This window comes from Phyllobates terribilis, unplaced genomic scaffold (assembly GCF_046119375.1).
Source record: "Phyllobates terribilis strain yellow unplaced genomic scaffold, ASM4611937v1 Scaffold_7__3_contigs__length_470593459, whole genome shotgun sequence".
Classification (NCBI taxonomy): Eukaryota; Metazoa; Chordata; class Amphibia; order Anura; family Dendrobatidae; genus Phyllobates; species Phyllobates terribilis.
In genome coordinates this window covers 251723048-251746909 of record NW_027362767.1, presented here as the reverse complement: position 1 = coordinate 251746909, position 23862 = coordinate 251723048, and the positions used below count along the sequence as shown (strand labels likewise).

Here is a 23862-nt window from a genome sequence, read left to right as displayed (position 1 = left end):
AGTACTGTGTATATACAGGATAGGAGGAGTACTGTGTGTATACAGGATAGGAGGAGTAGCACTGTATATACAGGATAGGAGGAGTAGTACTGTGTATATACAGGATAGGAGGAGTAGTACTGTATATACAGGATAGGAGGAGTAGTACTGTGTATATACAGGATAGGAGGAGTAGTACTGTATATACAGGATAGGAGGAGTAGTACTGTGTATATACAGGATAGGAGGAGGAGTACTGTGTATATACAGGATAGGAGGAGTAGTACTGTGTATATACAGGATAGGAGGAGTAGCACTGTATATACAGGATAGGAGGAGTAATACTGTGTATATACAGGATAGGAGGAGTAGTACTGTGTGTATACAGGATAGGAGGAGTAGTACTGTGTGTATACAGGATAGGAGGAGTAGCACTGTGTGTATACAGGATAGGAGGAGTAGTACTGTGTATATACAGGATAGGAGGAGTAATACTGTGTATATACAGGATAGGAGGAGTAGTACTGTGTGTATACAGGATAGGAGGAGTAGCACTGTGTGTATACAGGATAGGAGGAGTACTGTGTGTATACAGGATTGGAGGAGTAATACTGTGTATATACAGGATAGGAGTAGTACTGCATATACAGGATAGGAGAAGTAGTACTGTCTATATACAGGATAGGAGGAGTAGTACTGTATATACAGGATAGGAGGAGTAGTACTGTGTGTAAACAGGATAGGAGGAGTAGTACTGTGTATATACAGGATAGGAGGAGTAGTACTGTGTGTAAACAGGATAGGAGGAGTAGTACTGTGTATATACAGGATAGGAGGAGTAGTACTGTGTATATACAGGATAGGAGGAGTAGTACTGTCTATATACAGGATAGGAGGAGTAGTACTGTGTGTATACAGGATAGGAGGAGTAGTACTGTGTATATACAGGATAAGAGGAGTAGTACTGTATATACAGGATAGGAGGAGTAGTACTATGTGTATGCAGGATAGGAGGAGTAGTACTGTATATACAGGATAGGAGTAGTACTGTATATACAGGATAGGAGGAGTAATACTGTGTGTATACAGGATAGGAGGAGTAGTACTGTGTATATACAGGATAGGAGGAGTAGTACTGTGTGTATAGAGGATAGGAGGAGTACTGTATGTATACAGGATAGGAGGAGTAGTACTGTGTATATACAGGATAGGAGGAGTAGTACTGTGTGTATACAGGATAGGAGGAGTAGTACTGTATATACAGGAAAGGAGGAGTAGTACTCTGTATATACAGGATAGGAGGAGTAGTACTGTATGTATACAGGATAGGAGGAGTAATACTGTGTGTATACAGGATAGGAGGAGTAGTACTGTGTATATACAGGATAGGAGGAGTAGTACTGTGTGTATACAGGACAGGAGGAGTAGTACTGTGTATATACAGGATAGGAGGAGTACTGTATGTATACAGGATAGGAGGAGTAATACTGTGTGTATACAGGATAGGAGGAGTAGTACTGTGTATATACAGGATAGGAGGAGTAGTACTGTGTGTATACAGGATAGGAGGAGTAGTACTGTGTATATACAGGATAGGAGGAGTAGTACTGTGTATATACAGGATAGGAGTAGTACTGTATGTATACAGGATAGGAGGAGTAGTACTGTGCATATACAGGATAGGAGGAGTAGTACTGTATATACAGGATAGGAGGAGTAGTACTGTGTATATACAGGATAGGAGGAGTACTGTATGTATACAGGATAGGAGGAGTAGTACTGTGTATATACAGGATAGGAGGAGTAGTACTGTATATACAGGATAGGAGGAGTAGTACTGTGCATATACAGGATAGGAGGAGTACTGTGTGTATACAGGATAGGAGGAGTAGCACTGTATATACAGGATAGGAGGAGTAGTACTGTGTGTATACAGGATAGGAGGAGTAGTACTGTGTATATACAGGATAGGAGGAGTAGTACTGTATATACAGGATAGGAGGAGTAGTACTGTGCATATACAGGATAGGAGGAGTACTGCGTATATACAGGATAGGAGTAGTACTGTATATACAGGATAGGAGGAGTAATACTGTGTGTATACAGGATAGGAGGAGTAGTACTGTGTATATACAGGATAGGAGGAGTAGCACTGTGTGTATACAGGATAGGAGGAGTAGTACTGTGTATATATAGGATAGGAGGAGTACCGTATGTACACAGGATAGGAGGAGTAGTACTGTGTATATACAGGATAGGAGGAGTAATACTGTGTGTATACAGGATAGGAGGAGTAGTACTGTATATATACAGGATAGGAGGAGTAGTACTGTATATACAGGATAGGAGGAGTAATACTGTGTGTATACAGGATAGGAGGAGTAGTACTGTGTATATACAGGATAGGAGGAGTAGCACTGTGTGTATACAGGATAGGAGGAGTAGTACTGTGTATATATAGGATAGGAGGAGTACCGTATGTACACAGGATAGGAGGAGTAGTACTGTGTATATACAGGATATGAGGAGTAATACTGTGTGTATACAGGATAGGAGGAGTAGTACTGTATATATACAGGATAGGAGGAGTAGTACTGTATATACAGGATAGGAGGAGTAGTACTGTGCATATACAGGATAGGAGGAGTACTGTGTGTATACAGGATAGGAGGAGTAGCACTGTATATACAGGATAGGAGGAGTAGTACTGTGTGTATACAGGATAGGAGGAGTAGTACTGTGTATATACAGGATAGGAGGAGTAGTACTGTATATACAGGATAGGAGGAGTAGTACTGTGCATATACAGGATAGGAGGAGTACTGCGTATATACAGGATAGGAGTAGTACTGTATATACAGGATAGGAGGAGTAATACTGTGTGTATACAGGATAGGAGGAGTAGTACTGTGTATATACAGGATAGGAGGAGTAGCACTGTGTGTATACAGGATAGGAGGAGTAGTACTGTGTATATATAGGATAGGAGGAGTACCGTATGTACACAGGATAGGAGGAGTAGTACTGTGTATATACAGGATAGGAGGAGTAGTACTGTATGTATACAGGATAGGAGGAGTAGTACTGTGTGTATACAGGATAGGAGGAGTAGTATTGTGTATATACAGGATAGGAGGAGTAGTACTGTGTGTATACAGGACAGGAGGAGTAGTACTGTGTATATACAGGATAGGAGGAGTACTGTATGTATACAGGATAGGAGGAGTAATACTGTGTGTATACAGGATAGGAGGAGTAGTACTGTGTATATACAGGATAGGAGGAGTAGTACTGTATATACAGGATAGGAGGAGTAGTACTGTGTATACACAGGATAGGAGGAGTACTGTGTGTATACAAGATAGGAGGAGTAGCACTGTATATACAGGATAGGAGGAGTAGTACTGTGTGTATACAGGATAGGAGGAGTAGTACTGTGTATATACAGGATAGGAGGAGTAGTACTGTGTATATACAGGATAGGAGGAGTAGTACTGTGTGTATACAGGATAGGAGGAGTAGTACTGTCTATATACAGGATAGGAGGAGTAGTACTGTGTATATACAGGATAGGAGTAGTACTGTATATACAGGATAGGAGGAGTAGTACTGTGTGTATACAGGATAGGAGGAGTAGTACTGTATATACAGGATAGGAGGAGTAGTACTGTGTATACACAGGATAGGAGGAGTACTGTGTGTATACAAGATAGGAGGAGAAGCAATGTATATACAGGATAGGAGGAGTAGTACTGTGTGTATACAGGATAGGAGGAGTAGTACTGTATATACAGGATAGGAGGAGTAGTACTGTGTATACACAGGATAGGAGGAGTACTGTGTGTATACAAGATATGAGGAGTAGCACTGTATATACAGGATAGGAGGAGTAGTACTGTGTGTATACAGGATAGGAGGAGTAATACTGTGTATATACAGGATAGGAGGAGTAATACTGTGTATATACAGGATAGGAGGAGTAGTACTGTGTATATACAGGATAGGAGGAGTAGTACTGTGTGTATACAGGATAGGAGGAGTAGTACTGTGTATATACAGGATAGGAGGAGTAGTACTGTGTATATACAGGATAGGAGGAGTAATACTGTGTGTATACAGGATAGGAGGAGTAGTACTGTGTATATACAGGATAGGAGGAGTAATACTGTGTATATACAGGATAGGAGGAGTAGTACTGTGTATATACAGGATAGGAGGAGTACTGTGTGTATACAGGATAGGAGGAGTAGCACTGTATATACAGGATAGGAGGAGTAGCACTGTGTGTATACAGGATAGGAGGAGTAGTACTGTGTATATACAGGATAGGAGGAGTACTGTGTGTATACAGGATAGGAGGAGTAGCACTGTATATACAGGATAGGAGGAGTAGTACTGTGTATATAAAGGATAGGAGGAGTAGTACTGTATATACAGGATAGGAGGAGTAGTACTGTGTATATACAGGATAGGAGGAGTAGTACTGTATATACAGGATAGGAGGAGTAGTACTGTGTATATACAGGATAGGAGGAGGAGTACTGTGTATATACAGGATAGGAGGAGTAGTACTGTGTATATACAGGATAGGAGGAGTAGCACTGTATATACAGGATAGGAGGAGTAATACTGTGTATATACAGGATAGGAGGAGTAGTACTGTGTGTATACAGGATAGGAGGAGTAGTACTGTGTATATACAGGATAGGAGGAGTAGTACTGTGTGTATACAGGATAGGAGGAGTAGCACTGTGTGTATACAGGATAGGAGGAGTAGTACTGTGTATATACAGGATAGGAGGAGTAATACTGTGTGTATACAGGATAGGAGGAGTAGTACTGTGTGTATACAGGATAGGAGAAGTAGCACTGTCTATATACAGGATAGGAGGAGTAGTACTGTGTATATACAGGATAGGAGGAGTAATACTGTGTATATACAGGATAGGAGTAGTACTGTGTGTATACAGGATAGGAGGAGTAATACTGTGTATATACAGGATAGGAGGAGTAGTACTGTATATACAGGATAGGAGGAGTAGTACTGTGTGTATACAGGATAGGAGGAGTAGTACTGTGTAAATACCGGATAGGAGGAGTAGTACTGTGTATATACAGGATAGGAGGAGTAGCACTGTATATACAGGATAGGAGGAGTAATACTGTGTATATACAGGATAGGAGGAGTAGTACTGTATATACAGGATAGGAGGAGTAGTACTGTGTGTATACAGGATAGGAGGAGTAGTACTGTGTATATACAGGATAGGAGGAGTATTACTGTGTATATACAGGATAGGAGGAGTAGCACTGTGTATATACAGGATAGGAGGAGTAATACTGTGTATATACAGGATAGGAGGAGTAGTACTGTGTGTATACAGGATAGGAGGAGTAGTACTGTGTATATACAGGATAGGAGGAGTAGTACTGTGTATATGCAGGATAGGAGGAGTAGTACTGTGTGTATACAGGATAGGAGGAGTAGTACTGTGTATATACAGGATAGGAGGAGTAGTACTGTATATACAGGATAGGAGGAGTAGTACTGTGTATATACAGGATAGGAGTAGTAGTACTGTGTATATACAGGATAGGAGGAGTAGCACTGTGTGTATACAGGATAGGAGGAGTAGTACTGTGTATATACAGGATAGGAGGAGTAGTACTGTGTATAAACAGGATAGGAGGAGTAGTACTGTGTGTATACAGGATAGGAGGAGTAGTACTGTATATACAGGATAGGAGGAGTAGTACTGTGTGTATACAGGATAGGAGGAGTAGTACTGTATATACAGGATAGGAGGAGTAGTACTGTGTGTATACAGGATAGGAGGAGTAGTACTGTATATACAGGATAGGAGGAGTAGTACTGTGTATATACAGGATAAGAGGAGTACTGTGTATATACAGGATAGGAGGAGTAGTACTGTGTGTATACAGGATAGGAGGAGTAGTACTGTGTATATACAGGATAGGAGGAGTAGTACTGTGTGTATACAGGATAGGAGGAGTAGTACTGTGTAAATACCGGATAGGAGGAGTAGTACTGTGTATATACAGGATAGGAGGAGTAGCACTGTATATACAGGATAGGAGGAGTAATACTGTGTATATACAGGATAGGAGGAGTAGTACTGTATATACAGGATAGGAGGAGTAGTACTGCATGTATACAGGATAGGAGCAGTAGTACTGTGTATATACAGGATAGGAGGAGTATTACTGTGTATATACAGGATAGGAGGAGTAGCACTGTGTATATACAGGATAGGAGGAGTAATACTGTGTATATACAGGATAGGAGGAGTAGTACTGTGTGTATACAGGATAGAAGGAGTAGTACTGTGTATATACAGGATAGGAGGAGTAGTACTGTGTATATGCAGGATAGGAGGAGTAGTACTGTGTTTATACAGGATAGGAAGAGTAGTACTGTGTATATACAGGATAGGAGGAGTAGTACTGTATATACAGGATAGGAGGAGTAGTACTGTGTATATACAGGATAGGAGTAGTAGTACTGTGTATATACAGGATAGGAGGAGTAGCACTGTGTGTATACAGGATAGGAGGAGTAGTACTGTGTATATACAGGATAGGAGGAGTAGTACTGTGTATATACAGGATAGGAGGAGTAGTACTGTGTGTATACAGGATAGGAGGAGTAGTACTGTGTATATACAGGATAGGAGGAGTACTGTGTGTATACAGGATAGGGGGAGTAGCACTGTATATACAGGATAGGAGGAGTAGTACTGTGTATATACAGGATAGGGGTAGTAGTACTGTATATACAGGATAGGAGGAGTAGTACTGTGTATATACAGGATAGGAGGAGTAGTACTGTGTCTATATACAGGATAGGAGGAGTAGTACTGTGTATATACAGGATAGGCGGAGTAGCACTGTATATACAGGATAGGAGGAGTAGTACTGTGTATATACAGGATAGGAGGAGTAGTACTGTGTGTATACAGGATAGGAGGAGTAGTACTGTGTGTATACAGGATAGGAGGTGTAGTACTGTGTATACAGGATAGGAGGAGTAGTACTGTGTGTATACAGGATAGGAGGAGTAGTATTGTGTATACAGGATAGGAGGAGTAGTACTGTGTATACAGGATAGGAGGAGTAGTACTGTGTGTATACAGGATAGGAGGAGTAGTACTGTGTATATACAGGATAGGAGGAGTAGTACTGTGTGTATACAGGATAGGAGGAGTAGTACTGTGTATACAGGATAGGAGGAGTAGTACTGTGTATACAGGATAGGAGGAGTAGTACTGTGTATATACAGGATAGGAGGAGTAGTACTGTGTGTATACAGGATAGGAGGAGTAGTACTGTATATACAGGATAGGAGTAGTACTGTATATACAGGATAGGAGGAGTAGTACTGTGTATATACAGGATAGGAGGAGTAGTACTGTGTGTATACAGGATAGGAGGAGTAGTACTGTGTATACAGGATAGGAGGAGTAGTACTGTGTATACAGGATAGGAGGAGTAGTACTGTGTGTATACAGGATAGGAGGAGTAGTACTGTGTATATACAGGATAGGAGGAGTAGTACTGTGTATATACAGGATAGGAGGAGTAATACTGTATATACAGGATAGGAGGAGTAATACTGTATATACAGGATAGGAGGAGTAGTACTGTGTGTATACAGGATAGGAGGAGTAGTACTGTATATACAGGATAGGAGGAGTAGTACTGTCTATAAACAGGATAGGAGGAGTAGTACTGTGTGTATACAGGATAGGAGGAGTAGTACTGTGTGTATACAGGATAGGAGGAGTAGTACTGTATATACAGGATAGGAGTAGTACTGTATATACAGGATAGGAGGAGTAGTACTGTGTATATACAGGATAGGAGGAGTAGTACTGTGTGTATACAGGATAGGAGGAGTAGTACTGTGTATACAGGATAGGAGGAGTAGTACTGTGTATACAGGATAGGAGGAGTAGTACTGTGTGTATACAGGATAGGAGGAGTAGTACTGTGTATATACAGGATAGGAGGAGTAGTACTGTGTATATACAGGATAGGAGGAGTAGCACTGTATATACAGGATAGGAGGAGTAATACTGTGTATATACAGGATAGGAGGAGTAGTACTGTGTGTATACAGGATAGGAGGAGTAGTACTGTGTAAATACCGGATAGGAGGAGTAGTACTGTGTATATACAGGATAGGAGGAGTAGCACTGTATATACAGGATAGGAGGAGTAATACTGTGTATATACAGGATAGGAGGAGTAGTACTGTATATACAGGATAGGAGGAGTAGTACTGCATGTATACAGGATAGGAGGAGTAGTACTGTGTATATACAGGATAGGAGGAGTATTACTGTGTATATACAGGATAGGAGGAGTAGCACTGTGTATATACAGGATAGGAGGAGTAATACTGTGTATATACAGGATAGGAGGAGTAGTACTGTGTGTATACAGGATAGAAGGAGTAGTACTGTGTATATACAGGATAGGAGGAGTAGTACTGTGTATATGCAGGATAGGAGGAGTAGTACTGTGTTTATACAGGATAGGAGGAGTAGTACTGTGTATATACAGGATAGGAGGAGTAGTACTGTATATACAGGATAGGAGGAGTAGTACTGTGTATATACAGGATAGGAGTAGTAGTACTGTGTATATACAGGATAGGAGGAGTAGCACTGTGTGTATACAGGATAGGAGGAGTAGTACTGTGTATATACAGGATAGGAGGAGTAGTACTGTGTATATACAGGATAGGAGGAGTAGTACTGTGTGTATACAGGATAGGAGGAGTAGTACTGTGTATATACAGGATAGGAGGAGTACTGTGTGTATACAGGATAGGGGGAGTAGCACTGTATATACAGGATAGGAGGAGTAGTACTGTGTATATACAGGATAGGAGTAGTAGTACTGTATATACAGGATAGGAGGAGTAGTACTGTGTATATACAGGATAGGAGGAGTAGTACTGTGTCTATATACAGGATAGGAGGAGTAGTACTGTGTATATACAGGATAGGCGGAGTAGCACTGTATATACAGGATAGGAGGAGTAGTACTGTGTATATACAGGATAGGAGGAGTAGTACTGTGTGTATACAGGATAGGAGGAGTAGTACTGTGTGTATACAGGATAGGAGGTGTAGTACTGTGTATACAGGATAGGAGGAGTAGTACTGTGTGTATACAGGATAGGAGGAGTAGTACTGTGTATACAGGATAGGAGGAGTAGTACTGTGTATACAGGATAGGAGGAGTAGTACTGTGTGTATACAGGATAGGAGGAGTAGTACTGTGTATATACAGGATAGGAGGAGTAGTACTGTGTGTATACAGGATAGGAGGAGTAGTACTGTGTATACAGGATAGGAGGAGTAGTACTGTGTATACAGGATAGGAGGAGTAGTACTGTGTATATACAGGATAGGAGGAGTAGTACTGTGTGTATACAGGATAGGAGGAGTAGTACTGTGTGTATACAGGATAGGAGGAGTAGTACTGTATATACAGGATAGGAGTAGTACTGTATATACAGGATAGGAGGAGTAGTACTGTGTATATACAGGATAGGAGGAGTAGTACTGTGTGTATACAGGATAGGAGGAGTAGTACTGTGTATACAGGATAGGAGGAGTAGTACTGTGTATACAGGATAGGAGGAGTAGTACTGTGTGTATACAGGATAGGAGGAGTAGTACTGTGTATATACAGGATAGGAGGAGTAGTACTGTGTATATACAGGATAGGAGGAGTAATACTGTATATACAGGATAGGAGGAGTAGTACTGTATATACAGGATAGGAGGAGTAGTACTGTGTGTATACAGGATAGGAGGAGTAGTACTGTATATACAGGATAGGAGGAGTAGTACTGTCTATAAACAGGATAGGAGGAGTAGTACTGTGTGTATACAGGATAGGAGGAGTAGTACTGTGTGTATACAGGATAGGAGGAGTAGTACTGTATATACAGGATAGGAGTAGTACTGTATATACAGGATAGGAGGAGTAGTACTGTGTATATACAGGATAGGAGGAGTAGTACTGTGTGTATACAGGATAGGAGGAGTAGTACTGTGTATACAGGATAGGAGGAGTAGTACTGTGTATACAGGATAGGAGGAGTAGTACTGTGTGTATACAGGATAGGAGGAGTAGTACTGTGTATATACAGGATAGGAGGAGTAGTACTGTGTATATACAGGATAGGAGGAGTAATACTGTATATACAGGATAGGAGGAGTAGTACTGTATATACAGGATAGGAGGAGTAGTACTGTGTGTATACAGGATAGGAGGAGTAGTACTGTATATACAGGATAGGAGGAGTAGTACTGTATATACAGGATAGGAGGAGTAGTACTGTGTGTATACAGGATAGGAGGAGTAGTACTGTGTATATACAGGATAGGAGGAGTAGCACTGTATATACAGGATAGGAGGAGTAATACTGTGTATATACAGGATAGGAGGAGTAGTACTGTATATACAGGATAGGAGGAGTAGTACTGCGTGTATACAGGATAGGAGGAGTAGTACTGTGTATATACAGGATAGGAGGAGTATTACTGTGTATATACAGGATAGGAGGAGTAGCACTGTGTATATACAGGATAGGAGGAGTAATACTGTGTATATACAGGATAGGAGGAGTAGTACTGTGTGTATACAGGATAGGAGGAGTAGTACTGTGTATATACAGGATAGGAGGAGTAGTACTGTGTATATGCAGGATAGGAGGAGTAGTACTGTGTTTATACAGGATAGGAGGAGTAGTACTGTGTATATACAGGATAGGAGGAGTAGTACTGTATATACAGGATAGGAGGAGTAGTACTGTGTATATACAGGATAGGAGTAGTAGTACTGTGTATATACAGGATAGGAGGAGTAGCACTGTGTGTATACAGGATAGGAGGAGTAGTACTGTGTATATACAGGATAGGAGGAGTAGTACTGTGTATATACAGGATAGGAGGAGTAGTACTGTGTGTATACAGGATAGGAGGAGTAGCACTGAGTGTATATAGGAAAGGAGGAGTAGTACTGTGTATATACAGGATAGGAGGAGTAGTACTGTGTATATACAGGATAGGAGGAGTACTGTGTGTATACAGGATAGGGGGAGTAGCACTGTATATACAGGATAGGAGGAGTAGTACTGTGTATATACAGGATAGGAGTAGTAGTACTGTATATACAGGATAGGAGGAGTAGTACTGTGTATATACAGGATAGGAGGAGTAGTACTGTGTCTATATACAGGATAGGAGGAGTAGTACTGTGTATATACAGGATAGGAGTAGTAGTACTGTGTATATACAGGATAGGCGGAGTAGCACTGTATAGACAGGATAGGAGGAGTAGTACTGTGTATATACAGGATAGGAGGAGTAGTACTGTGTGTATACAGGATAGGAGGAGTAGTACTGTGTGTATACAGGATAGGAGGTGTAGTACTGTGTATACAGGATAGGAGGAGTAGTACTGTGTGTATACAGGATAGGAGGAGTAGTACTGTGTATACAGGATAGGAGGAGTAGTACTGTGTATACAGGATAGGAGGAGTAGTACTGTGTGTATACAGGATAGGAGGAGTAGTACTGTGTATATACAGGATAAGAGGAGTAGTACTGTGTGTATACAGGATAGGAGGAGTAGTACTGTGTATACAGGATAGGAGGAGTAGTACTGTGTATACAGGATAGGAGGAGTAGTACTGTGTATATACAGGATAGGAGGAGTAGTACTGTGTGTATACAGGATAGGAGGAGTAGTACTGTGTGTATACAGGATAGGAGGAGTAGTACTGTATATACAGGATAGGAGTAGTACTGTATATACAGGATAGGAGGAGTAGTACTGTGTATATACAGGATAGGAGTAGTACTGTGTGTATACAGGATAGGAGGAGTAGTACTGTGTATATACAGGATAGGAGGAGTAGTACTGTGTGTATACAGGATAGGAGGAGTAGTACTGTGTATATACAGGATAGGAGGAGTAGTACTGTGTGTATACAGGATAGGAGGAGTAGTACTGTGTATACAGGATAGGAGGAGTAGTACTGTGTGTATATACAGGATAGGAGGAGTAGTACTGTGTATACAGGATAGGAGGAGTAGTACTGTGTGTATATACAGGATAGGAGGAGTAGTACTGTGTATACAGGATAGGAGGAGTAGTACTGTGTGTATACAGGATAGGAGGAGTAGTACTGTGTATATACAGGATAGGAGGAGTAGTACTGTGTGTATACAGGATAGGAGGAGTAGTACTGTGTATACAGGATAGGAGGAGTAGTACTGTGTGTATATACAGGATAGGAGGAGTAGTACTGTGTGTATATACAGGATAGGAGGAGTAGTACTGTGTCTATATACAGGATAGGAGGAGTAGTACTGTGTATACAGGATAGGAGGAGTAATACAGGACACTCACCAGGTCTGTGCACTTCCCTGTACAGTATCCAGTCAGGGAGAACTCCCCCTGGTGGGGGGGGACGGCCATTACTGGGGTGTACACCAGGCCAAGCTCCATGATCCCTGCATCATATCTTCTCAGTGATGGAGTATAATGGAGGCGGATACCTGAGGAGTCTCGCAGACCTAAAAGAAACCAAAAATAATACTGATTAGTACCCCAAGTATCAGTATCATTATCCTGTGCCCCAAGTGTCAGTGTCATTACCTATACCCCAATTGTCAGTATCATTATCCTGTACCCCAAGTGTCAGCTTCATTATCCTGTACCCCAAGTGTCATTATCCTGTACTCGAGTATCAGTATCATTACCCTGTACCCCAAGTGTCAGCCTTATTACCCTGTACCCCGAGTGTCATTACCCTGTACCCCAAGTGTCAGCTTCATTATCCTGTACCCCAAGCGTCAGCTTCATTATCCTGTACCCCAAGCGTCAGCGTCATTATTCTGTACCCCAAGTGTCAGCTTCATTATCCTGTACCCCAAGTGTCAGCTTCATTATCCTGTACCCCAAGCGTCAGCGTCATTATTCTGTACCCCAAGTGTCAGCTTCATTATCCTGTACCCCAAGCGTCAGCGTCATTATCCTGTACCCCAAGTGTCAGCTTCATTATCCTGTACCCCAAGCGTCAGCGTCATTATTCTGTACCCCAAGTGTCAGCTTCATTATCCTGTACCCCAAGTGTCAGCTTCATTATCCTGTACCCCAAGCGTCAGCGTCATTATTCTGTACCCCAAGTGTCAGCTTCATTATCCTGTACCCCAAGTGTCAGTGTCATTATCCTCTACCCCAAGTGTCAGCTTCATTATCCTGTACCCCAAGTGTCAGTGTCATTATCCTCTACCCCAAGTGTCAGCATCATTATTCTGTACCCCAAGTGTCAACGTCATTATCCTGTACCCCAAGTGTCAGTGTCATCACCCTGTACCCCAATTGTCAGTATCATTATCCTGTACCCCAAGTGTCAGCTTCATTATTCTGCACCCCAAGTGTCATTATCCTATACCCCGAGTATCAGTATCATTACCCTGTACCCAAGTGTCAGCCTTATTACCCTGTACCCCGAGTGTCATTATTCTGTACCCCAAGTATCAGTATCATTACCCTGCACCCAAAGTGTCAGCGTTGTGATCCTGTACCCCAAGTGTAAGCATCATTACCCTGTACCCCAAGTGTCAGTGTCATTATCCTGTACCCCAAGTGTCAGCTTCATTATCCTGTACCCCAAGTGTCAGCTTCATTATCCTGTACCCCGAGTGTCAGTGTCATTATCCTGTACCCCAAGTGTCAGTATCATTACCCTGTACCCAAAGTGTCAGTGTCATGATCCTGTACCCCAAGTGTCAGCATCATTATCCTGTACCCCAAGTGTCAGCGTCATTATCCTGTACCCCAAGTGTCATGATCCTGTACCCCAAGTGTCAGCATTATTATCCTGTACCTCAAGTGTCAGCGTCATTATCCTGTACCCCAAGTGTCATTATCCTGTACCCCAAGTGTCATTATCCTGTACCTCAAGTGTCAGCGTCATTATCCTGTACCCCAAGTGTCATTATCCTGTACCCCAAGTGTCATTATCCTGTACCCCAAGTGTCAGTATCATTATTCTGTACCCCAAGTATCAGTGTCATTATCCAGTAACCCAAGTATCAGCGTCATTATCCTGTACCCCAATTATCAGCGTCATTATCCTGTACCCCAAGTGTCATTATCCTGTACCCCAAGTTTCAGCGTCATTTCCTGTACCCCAAGTGTCAGTGTCATTATCTTGTACCCCGAGTGTCATTATTCTGTACCCCAAGTGTCAGCATCATTACCCTGTACCCCAAGTGTCAGTGTCATTATCCTGTACTCCAAGTGTCAGTATCATTATCCTGTACCCCAAGTGTCAGCTTCATTATCCTGTACCCCAAGTGTCAGCTTCATTATCCTGTACCCCAAGTGTCAGTATCATTACCCTGTACCCAAAGTGTCAGTGTCATGATCCTGTACCCCAAGTGTCAGCGTCATTATCCTGTACCCCAAGTGTCATTATCCTGTACCCCAAGTGTCATGATCCTGTACCCCAAGTGTCAGCATCATTATCCTGTACCTCAAGTGTCAGCGTCATTATCCTGTACCCCAAGTGTCATTATCCTGTACCCCAAGTGTCAGTGTCATTATCCTGTACCCCAAGTGTCAGCGTCATTATTCTGTACCCCAAGTGTCATTATCCTGTACCCCAAGTGTCATGATCCTGTACCCCAAGTGTCAGCATCATTATCCTGTACCTCAAGTGTCAGCGTCATTATCCTGTACCCCAAGTGTCATTATCCTGTACCCCAAGTGTCAGTGTCATTATCCTGTACCCCAAGTGTCAGCGTCATTATCCTGTACCCCAAGTGTCATTATCCTGTACCCCAAGTGTCATGATCCTGTACCCCAAGTGTCAGCATCATTATCCTGTACCTCAAGTGTCAGCGTCATTATCCTGTACCCCAAGTGTCATTATCCTGTACCCCAAGTGTCAGCGTCATTATCCTGTACCCCAAGTGTCATTATCCTGTACCCCAAGTGTCATTATCCTGTACCCCAAATGTCAGTGTCATTATCCTGTACCCCAAGTGTCAGCGTCATTATCCTATACCCCAAGTGTCAGCGTCATTATCCTGTACCCCAAGTGTCATTATCCTGTACCCCAAGTGTCAGTGTCATTATCCTGTACCCAAAGTGTCACCGTCATTATCCTGTACCCCAAGTGTCAGTGTCATCATCCTGTACCCCGAGTGTCAGTGTCATTATCCTGTACCCCAAGTGTCAGCTTCATTATCCTGTACCCCGAGTGTCAGTGTCATTATCCTGTACCCCAAGTGTCAGTGTCATTATCCTGTACCCAAAGTGTCACCGTCATTATCCTGTACCCCAAGTGTCAGTGTCATCATCCTGTACCCCGAGTGTCAGTGTCATTATCCTGTACCCCAAGTGTCAGCTTCATTATCCTGTACCCAAAGTGTCACCGTCATTATCCTGTACCCCAAGTGTCAGTGTCATCATCCTGTACCCCGAGTGTCAGTGTCATTATCCTGTACCCCAAGTGTCAGCTTCATTATCCTGTACCCCAAGTGTCAGCTTCATTATCCTGTACCTCAAGTGTCAGTATCATTATCCTGTACCCCAAGTGTCAGCTTCATTATCCTGTACCCCAAGTGTCAGCTTCATTATCCTGTACCCCGAGTGTCAGTGTCATTATCCTGTACCCCAAGTGTCAGTATAATTACCCTGTACCCAAAGTGTCAGCGTCATGATCCTGTACCCCAAGTGTCAGCATGATTATCCTGTACCCCAAGTGTCAGCGTCATTATCCTGTACCCCAAGTGTCATGATCCTGTACCCAAAGTGTCAGCGTCATGATCCTGTACCCCAAGTGTCAGCATCATTATCCTGTACCTCAAGTGTCAGCGTCATTATCCTGTACCCCAAGTGTCAGTGTCATTATCCTGTACCCCGAGTGTCAGTGTCATTATCCTGTACTCCAAGTGTCAGTATCATTATCCTGTACCCCAAGTGTCAGTATAATTACCCTGTACCCAAAGTGTCAGCATCATTATCCTGTACCCCAAGTGTCAGCGTCATTATCCTGTACCCCAAGTGTCATTATCCTGTACCCCAAGTGTCAGCATCATTATCCTGTATCTCAAGTGTCAGCGTCATTATCCTGTACCCCAAGTGTCATTATCCTGTACCCCAAGTGTCAGTATCCTGTACCCCAAGTGTTAGTATCATTATCCTGTACCCCAAGTGTCATTATCCTGTACCCCGAGTGTCAGCGTCATTATCCTGTACCCCAAGTGTCAGTATCATTACCCTGTACCCAAAGTGTCAGTGTCATGATCCTGTACCCCAAGTGTCAGCATCATTATCCTGTACCCCAAGTGTCAGCGTCATTATCCTGTACCCCAAGTGTCATGATCCTGTACCCCAAGTGTCAGCATCATTATCCTGTACCTCAAGTGTCAGCGTCATTATCCTGTACCCCAAGTGTCATTATCCTGTACCCCAAGTGTCAGTGTCATTATCCTGTACCCCAATTGTAAGCGTCATTATCCTGTACCCCAAGTGTCAGTATCATTATTCTGTACCCCAAGTATCAGTGTCATTATCCAGTAACCCAAGTATCAGCGTCATTATCCTGTACCCCAAGTGTCAGCGTCATTATCCTGTACCCCAAGTATCAGCGTCATTATCCTGTACCCCAAGTGTCATTATCCTGTACCCCAAGTGTCAGTGTCATTATCTTGTACCCCAAGTGTCATCCTGTACCCCGAGTATCAGTATCATTACCCTGTACCCAAGTGTCAGCCTTATTACCCTGTACCCCGAGTGTCATTATTCTGTACCCCAAGTGTCAGTATCATTACCCTGTACCCAAAGTGTCAGCGTCATGATCCTGTACCCCAAGTGTCAGCATCATTACCCTGTACCCCAAGTGTCAGTATCATTATCCTGTACTCCAAGTGTCAGCTTCATTATCCTGTACCCCAAGTGTCAGTATCATTACCCTGTACCCCAAGTGTCATGATCCTATACCCCAAGTGTCAGCATCATTATCCTGTATCTCAAGTGTCAGCGTCATTATCCTGTACCCCAAGTGTCATTATCCTGTACCCCAAGTGTCAGTATCCTGTACCCCAAGTGTTAGTATCATTATCCTGTACCCCAAGTGTCATTATCCTGTACCCCGAGTGTCAGTGTCATTATCCTGTACCCCAAGTGTCAGTATCATTACCCTGTACCCAAAGTGTCAGTGTCATGATCCTGTACCCCAAGTGTCAGCATCATTATCCTGTACCCCAAGTGTCAGCGTCATTATCCTGTACCCCAAGTGTCATGATCCTGTACCCCAAGTGTCAGCATCATTATCCTGTACCTCAAGTGTCAGCGTCATTATCCTGTACCCCAAGTGTCATTATCCTGTACCCCAAGTGTCAGTGTCATTATCCTGTACCCCAAGTGTCAGCGTCATTATCCTGTACCCCAAGTGTCAGTATCATTATTCTGTACCCCAAGTATCAGTGTCATTATCCAGTCACCCAAGTATCAGCATCATTATCCTGTACCCCAAGTGTCAGCGTCATTATCCTGTACCCCAAGTATCAGCGTCATTATCCTGTACCCCAAGTGTCATTATCCTGTACCCCAAGTGTCAGTGTCATTATCTTGTACCCCAAGTGTCACTATCCTGTACCCCGAGTATCAGTATCATTACCCTGTACCCAAGTGTCAGCCTTATTACCCTGTACCCCGAGTGTCATTATTCTGTACCCCAAGTGTCAGTATCATTACCCTGTACCCCAAGTGTCAGTGTCATTATCCTGTATCCCAAGTGTCAGCATCATTACCCTGTACCCCAAGTGTCAGTGTCATTATCCTGTACCCCAAGTGTCAGCATCATTACCCTGTACCCCAAGTGTCAGTATCATTATCCTGTACTCCAAGTGTCAGCTTCATTATCCTGTACCCCAAGTGTCAGCATCATTACCCTGTACCCCAAGTGTCAGTGTCATTATCCTGTACCCCAAGTGTCAGCATCATTACCCTGTACCCCAAGTGTCAGTATCATTATCCTGTACTCCAAGTGTCAGCTTCATTATCCTGTACCCCAAGTGTCAGTATCATTATCCTGTACCCCAAGTGTCAGCTTCATTATCCTGTACCCCAAGTGTCAGTATCATTACCCTGTACCCAAAGTGTCAGCGTCATGATCCTGTACCCCAAGTGTCAGCATCATTATCCTGTACCCCAAGTGTCAGCGTCATTATCCTGTACCCCAAGTGTCAGCATCATTATCCTGTACCCAAAGTGTCAGCGTCATGATCCTGTACCCCAAGTGTCAGCATCATTATCCTGTACCCCAAGTGTCAGTGTCATTATCCTGTACCCCAAGTGTCAGCATCATTATCCTGTACCCCAAGTGTCAGCGTCATTATCCTGTACCCCAAGTGTCATTATCCTGTACCCCAAGTGTCAGCGTCATTATCCTGTACCCCAAGTGTCAGTGTCATTATCCTGTACCCCAAGTGTCAGCATCATTATTCTGTACCCCAAGTGTCAGCGTCATTATCCTGTACCCCAAGTGTCATTATCCTGTACCCCAAGTGTCAGTGTCATTATCCTATACCCCAAGTGTCAGCATCATTATTCTGTACCCCAAGTGTCAGCGTCATTATCCTGTACCTCAAGTATCAGCGTCATTATCCTGTACCCCAAGTGTCAGCTTCATTATCCTGTACCCCAAGTGTCAGTATCATTATCCTGTACCCCAAGTATCAGCGTCATTATCCTGTACCCCTAGTATCAGCGTCATTATCCTGTACCACAAGTGTCAGCTTCATTATCCTGTACCCCAAGTGTCAGTATCATTATCCTGTACCCCAAGTGTCAGTATCATTACCCTGTACCCAAAGTGTCAGCGTCATGATCCTGTACCCCAAGTGTCAGCATCATTATCCTGTACCCCAAGTGTCAGCGTCATTATCCTGTACCCCAAGTGTCAGCATCATTATCCTGTACCCCAAGTGTCAGCGTCATTATCCTGTACCCCAAGTGTCATTATCCTGTACCCCAAGTGTCAGCATCATTATCCTGTACCCCAAGTGTCAGTGTCATTATCCTGTACCCCAAGTGTCAGCATCATTATTCTGTACCCCAAGTGTCAGCGTCATTATCCTGTACCCCAAGTGTCATTATCCTGTACCCCAAGTGTCAGCATCATTATTCTGTACCCCAAGTGTCAGTGTCATTATCCTATACCCCAAGTGTCAGCATCATTATTCTGTACCCCAAGTGTCAGCGTCATTATCCTGTACCTCAAGTATCAGCGTCATTATCCTTTACCCCAAGTGTCAGCGTCATTATCCAGTAACCCAAGTATCAGCGTCATTATCCTGTACCCCAAGTGTCAGTGTCATTATCCTGTACCCCTAGTATCAGCGTCATTATCCTGTACCCCAAGTGTCAGCGTCATTATCCTGTACCCCAAGTGTCATTATCCTGTACCCCAAGTGTCAGCGTCATTATCCTGTACCCCAAGTGTCAGTGTCATTATCCTGTACCCCAAGTGTCATTATCCTGCACCCCAAGTGTCAGCGTCATTATCTTGTACCCCAAGTGTCATTATCCTGTACCCCAAGTGTCAGCATCATTATCCTGTACCCCAAGTGTCAGTGTCATTATCCTGTACCCCAAGTGTCATTATCCTGCACCCCAAGTGTCAGCGTCATTATCCTGTACCTCAAGTGTCAGCGTCATAACCCTGTACCCCAAGTGGCATTATCCTGTACCCCAAGTGTCAGTGGCATTATCCTGTACCCCAAATATCAGCATCATTATCCTGTACCCCAAGTGGCATTATTCTGTACTCCAAGTGTCAGTGTCATTATCCTGTACCCCAAGTGTCAGCTTCATTATCTTGTACCCCGAGTATCAGTGTCATTACCCTGTACCCCGAGTGTCAGTGTCATTATCCTGTACCCCAAGTGTCAGCTTCATTATCTTGTACCCCGAGTATCAGTGTCATTACCCTGTACCCCGAGTGTCAGTGTCATTATCCTGTACCCCAAGTGTCAGTGTCATGATCCTGTACCCCAAGTGTCACCGTCATTATCCTGTACCCCAAGTGTCAGCGTCAATATCCTGTACCCCGACTGTCAGTGCCGTTATCCTGCCCCCTGTGCCCATATACTTTGTTGCCCTATGTGAGTATTCTGCACTGAGTCCATTATTAGATTTAATTAGTTTCCCCTTCAAACACAGTGACCGCCGCTGGCGCTGAGCTGTGCCCGTGCTGCCGCTGGCACTGAGCTGTGCCCATGCTGCCGTTGGTGCTGAGCTGTGCCCGTGCTGCCGCTGAGCTGTGCCCGTGCTGCCGCTGCCGCTGAGCTGAGCCCGTGCTGCCGCTGGCGCTGAGCTGTGCCTGTGCAGCCGCTGAGCTGTGACCGTGCTGCCACTGCCGCTGAGCAATGCCTGTGCTGCCACTGCCGCTGAGCTGTGCCCGTGCTGCCGCTGAGCTGTGCCCGTGCTGCCGCTGGCAGAGCTGTTCCCATGCTGTCGCTGGCACTGAGCTGAGCCCGTGCTGCCGCTGGCGCTGAGCTGTGCCTGTGCAGCCGCTGAGCTGTGCCCGTGCTGCCACTGCCGCTGAGCAATGCCTGTGCTGCCACTGCCGCTGAGCTGTGCCCGTGCTGCCGTTGGTGCTGAGTTTTGCCTGTGCTGCCGCAGGCAGTGAGCTGTGCCCATGCTGGCGCTGAGCTGTGCCCGTGCTGCCGCTGGCACTGAGCTGTGCCCATGCTGCCGTTGGTGCTGAGCTGTGCCCGTGCTGCCGCTGGCACGGAGCAGTGCCCGTGCTTCCGCTGGCGGTGAGCTGTGCCCGTGCTGCCGCTGAGCTGTGCCCGTGCTGCCGCTGCCGCTGAGCTGAGCCCGTGCTGCCGCTGGCGCTGAGCTGTGCCTGTGCAGCCGCTGAGCTGTGACCGTGCTGCCACTGCCGCTGAGCAATGCCTGTGCTGCCACTGCCGCTGAGCTGTGCCCGTGCTGCCGCTGGCAGAGCTGTTCCCATGCTGTCGCTGGCACTGAGCTGAGCCCGTGCTGCCGCTGGCGCTGAGCTGTGCCTGTGCAGCCGCTGAGCTGTGCCCGTGCTGCCACTGCCGCTGAGCAATGCCTGTGCTGCCACTGCCGCTGAGCTGTGCCCGTGCTGCCGTTGGTGCTGAGTTTTGCCTGTGCTGCCGCTGGCAGTGAGCTGTGCCCATGCTGGCGCTGAGCTGTGCCCGTGCTGCCGCTGGCACTGAGCTGTGCCCATGCTGCCGTTGGTGCTGAGCTGTGCCCGTGCTGCCGCTGGCACGGAGCAGTGCCCGTGCTTCCGCTGGCGGTGAGCTGTGCCCGTGCTGCCGCTGAGCTGTGCCCGTGCTGCCGCTGCCGCTGAGCTGAGCCCGTGCTGCCGCTGGCGCTGAGCTGTGCCTGTGCAGCCGCTGAGCTGTGACCGTGCTGCCACTGCCGCTGAGCAATGCCTGTGCTGCCACTGCCGCTGAGCTGTGCCCGTGCTGCCGCTGAGCTGTGCCCGTGCTGCCGCTGGCAGAGCTGTTCCCATGCTGTCGCTGGCACTGAGCTGAGCCCGTGCTGCCGCTGGCGCTGAGCTGTGCCTGTGCAGCCGCTGAGCTGTGCCCGTGCTGCCACTGCCGCTGAGCAATGCCTGTGCTGCCACTGCCGCTGAGCTGTGCCCGTGCTGCCGTTGGTGCTGAGTTTTGCCTGTGCTGCCGCTGGCAGTGAGCTGTGCCCATGCTGGCGCTGAGCTGTGCCCGTGCTGCCGCTGGCACTGAGCTGTGCCCATGCTGCCGTTGGTGCTGAGCTGTGCCCGTGCTGCCGCTGGCACGGAGCAGTGCCCGTGCTTCCGCTGGCGGTGAGCTGTGCCCGTGCTGCCGCTGAGCTGTGCCCGTGCTGCCGCTGCCGCTGAGCTGAGCCCGTGCTGCCGCTGGCGCTGAGCTGTGCCTGTGCAGCCGCTGAGCTGTGACCGTGCTGCCACTGCCGCTGAGCAATGCCTGTGCTGCCACTGCCGCTGAGCTGTGCCCGTGCTGCCGCTGAGCTGTGCCCGTGCTGCCGCTGGCAGAGCTGTTCCCATGCTGTCGCTGGCACTGAGCTGAGCCCGTGCTGCCGCTGGCGCTGAGCTGTGCCTGTGCAGCCGCTGAGCTGTGCCCGTGCTGCCACTGCCGCTGAGCAATGCCTGTGCTGCCACTGCCGCTGAGCTCTGCCCGTGCTGCCGTTGGTGCTGAGTTTTGCCTGTGCTGCCGCTGGCAGTGAGCTGTGCCCATGCTGGCGCTGAGCTGTGCCCGTGCTGCCACTTGTGCTTCTCTGGGCGTCAGTCCTGGCATGTACCGTCACTTCGGTACACTTTTGTTCCATAAAGCTGAACTTTCCTCTGACCGCCATCTATAAATACCGCTGTGCTGCTGCCACCGCCAGGAGCAGTGTGTGTCCTCCGCAGATGGCACTGTACAGAATGGCAGGCCTGGGCATCATCAGCCGTGTGTCAGGCGGGCACGCTGCGTCCTACACGGCACACACTGTCCTGACGCGGTGATAATTACCAGATATTGGCGGCTGGCAGCGGGAGCCGCTGTATAATGATGAGGGGGCATTAACCCCTCAGGCGCTGCATGTGAAGGAGCTAGCTGCTCTGCCGGCGGGTGATGGGTGGCGGCGTTGCTAGGTATCTCCGCGGCTATTTATATCCTATCATATCACGGCTCTCTGATATAGAAGCCGCGGCCGGATACGAAAAAATATCAAGTTATTAATAAAAAGGATATCTTATATAAAAAAAAATCATCCGCACCGAATACAGAGCGATAATGTCTGCAACTTGACAGTGAGACGATCTGCAGATTAAATGCGTGACTGGCAGGTGCGAGGTGAGAGGTTTTGCAGGCTATATGTGACTGGCAGGTTACAGATGTGATGTTCTGCAGGCTATATGTGACAGGCAGGTTACAGATGTGATGTTCTGCAGTGCGTATGTGATGTTCTGCAGATTGTGTGACTGGCAGGTTAGAGGTGCGATGTTCTGCCAATTGTGTGACTGGCCGGTTAGAGGTGCGATGTTCTGCGGATTGTGTGACAGGCAGGTTAGAGGTGCGATGTTCTGCGGATTGTGTGACAGGCAGGTTAGAGGTGCGATGTTCTGCAGATCGTGTGACTGGCAGTTTAGAGGTGCGATGTTCTGCAGATCGTGTGACTGGCAGAGTTCTGGCTCTTACCTTTTAGTTCTAGCGGATTGTGATAATGAACTTCTAGTCGAAGAAACCGGGAAGATCTGGGGCCTCCGAAGGCCAAGCCGACGTCATCAGGGTAGTAGAAAGCCTGCGGTTCAGAGAACGGCCATTATACCTGTGACCTGGAGGTCCTACAAGCCCCCTAGTGCCACACTCCCGCCCTCTGTACCAACCTTGGCTCCCATCGCCCAGGCGGCCAGGACATGCCTGCAGTAATCGAGCCTTTGCGGTTTCATCTTGGAATCGCAGGGTCCGCTATAGTGGGGGATGGTATCGTAGTCCTCCGAGCACTGGAAGACCTCCATGTGATGGACTATGGCCTCGTGCCCCGCCGTGATGATCGGCTCATACTGCAGGTGGACAGAACAGAAGAGGAGAACCATGTGAGCAGCGAAGGATCAGGACCTAAAACATACAATTCTCTGTAGACAGAAGTCATAGTAATTCTCTGTAGAAACACATGGCGGTATTTAGGCACTATTCTGCTGGTGCAGTCACATCCTGTAGATCTTTTTATTATAAAAATGAAAAACATAACAATAATAATAACAGAAACATAACAAAATTAATAACCACAAAATAATCAATGTAA

The 23862-nt window shown here is 45.9% G+C and overlaps 1 protein-coding gene across 1 annotated transcript in view; it reads right to left on the bottom strand.

Moving 5' to 3' along the window:
• DBH (dopamine beta-hydroxylase) overlaps window positions 1-23862 on the bottom strand; it is a 90733-nt gene that overhangs the window by 53655 nt on the left and 13216 nt on the right. Inside the window, exons 4-6 of the mRNA XM_073637800.1 lie at window positions 23444-23620; window positions 23256-23358; window positions 12436-12602 (exon numbers count right to left, since the gene is read on the bottom strand). Coding sequence (XP_073493901.1) covers window positions 12436-12602; window positions 23256-23358; window positions 23444-23620 — 447 coding nt within the window. The remainder of the gene's footprint in view (window positions 1-12435; window positions 12603-23255; window positions 23359-23443; window positions 23621-23862) is intronic.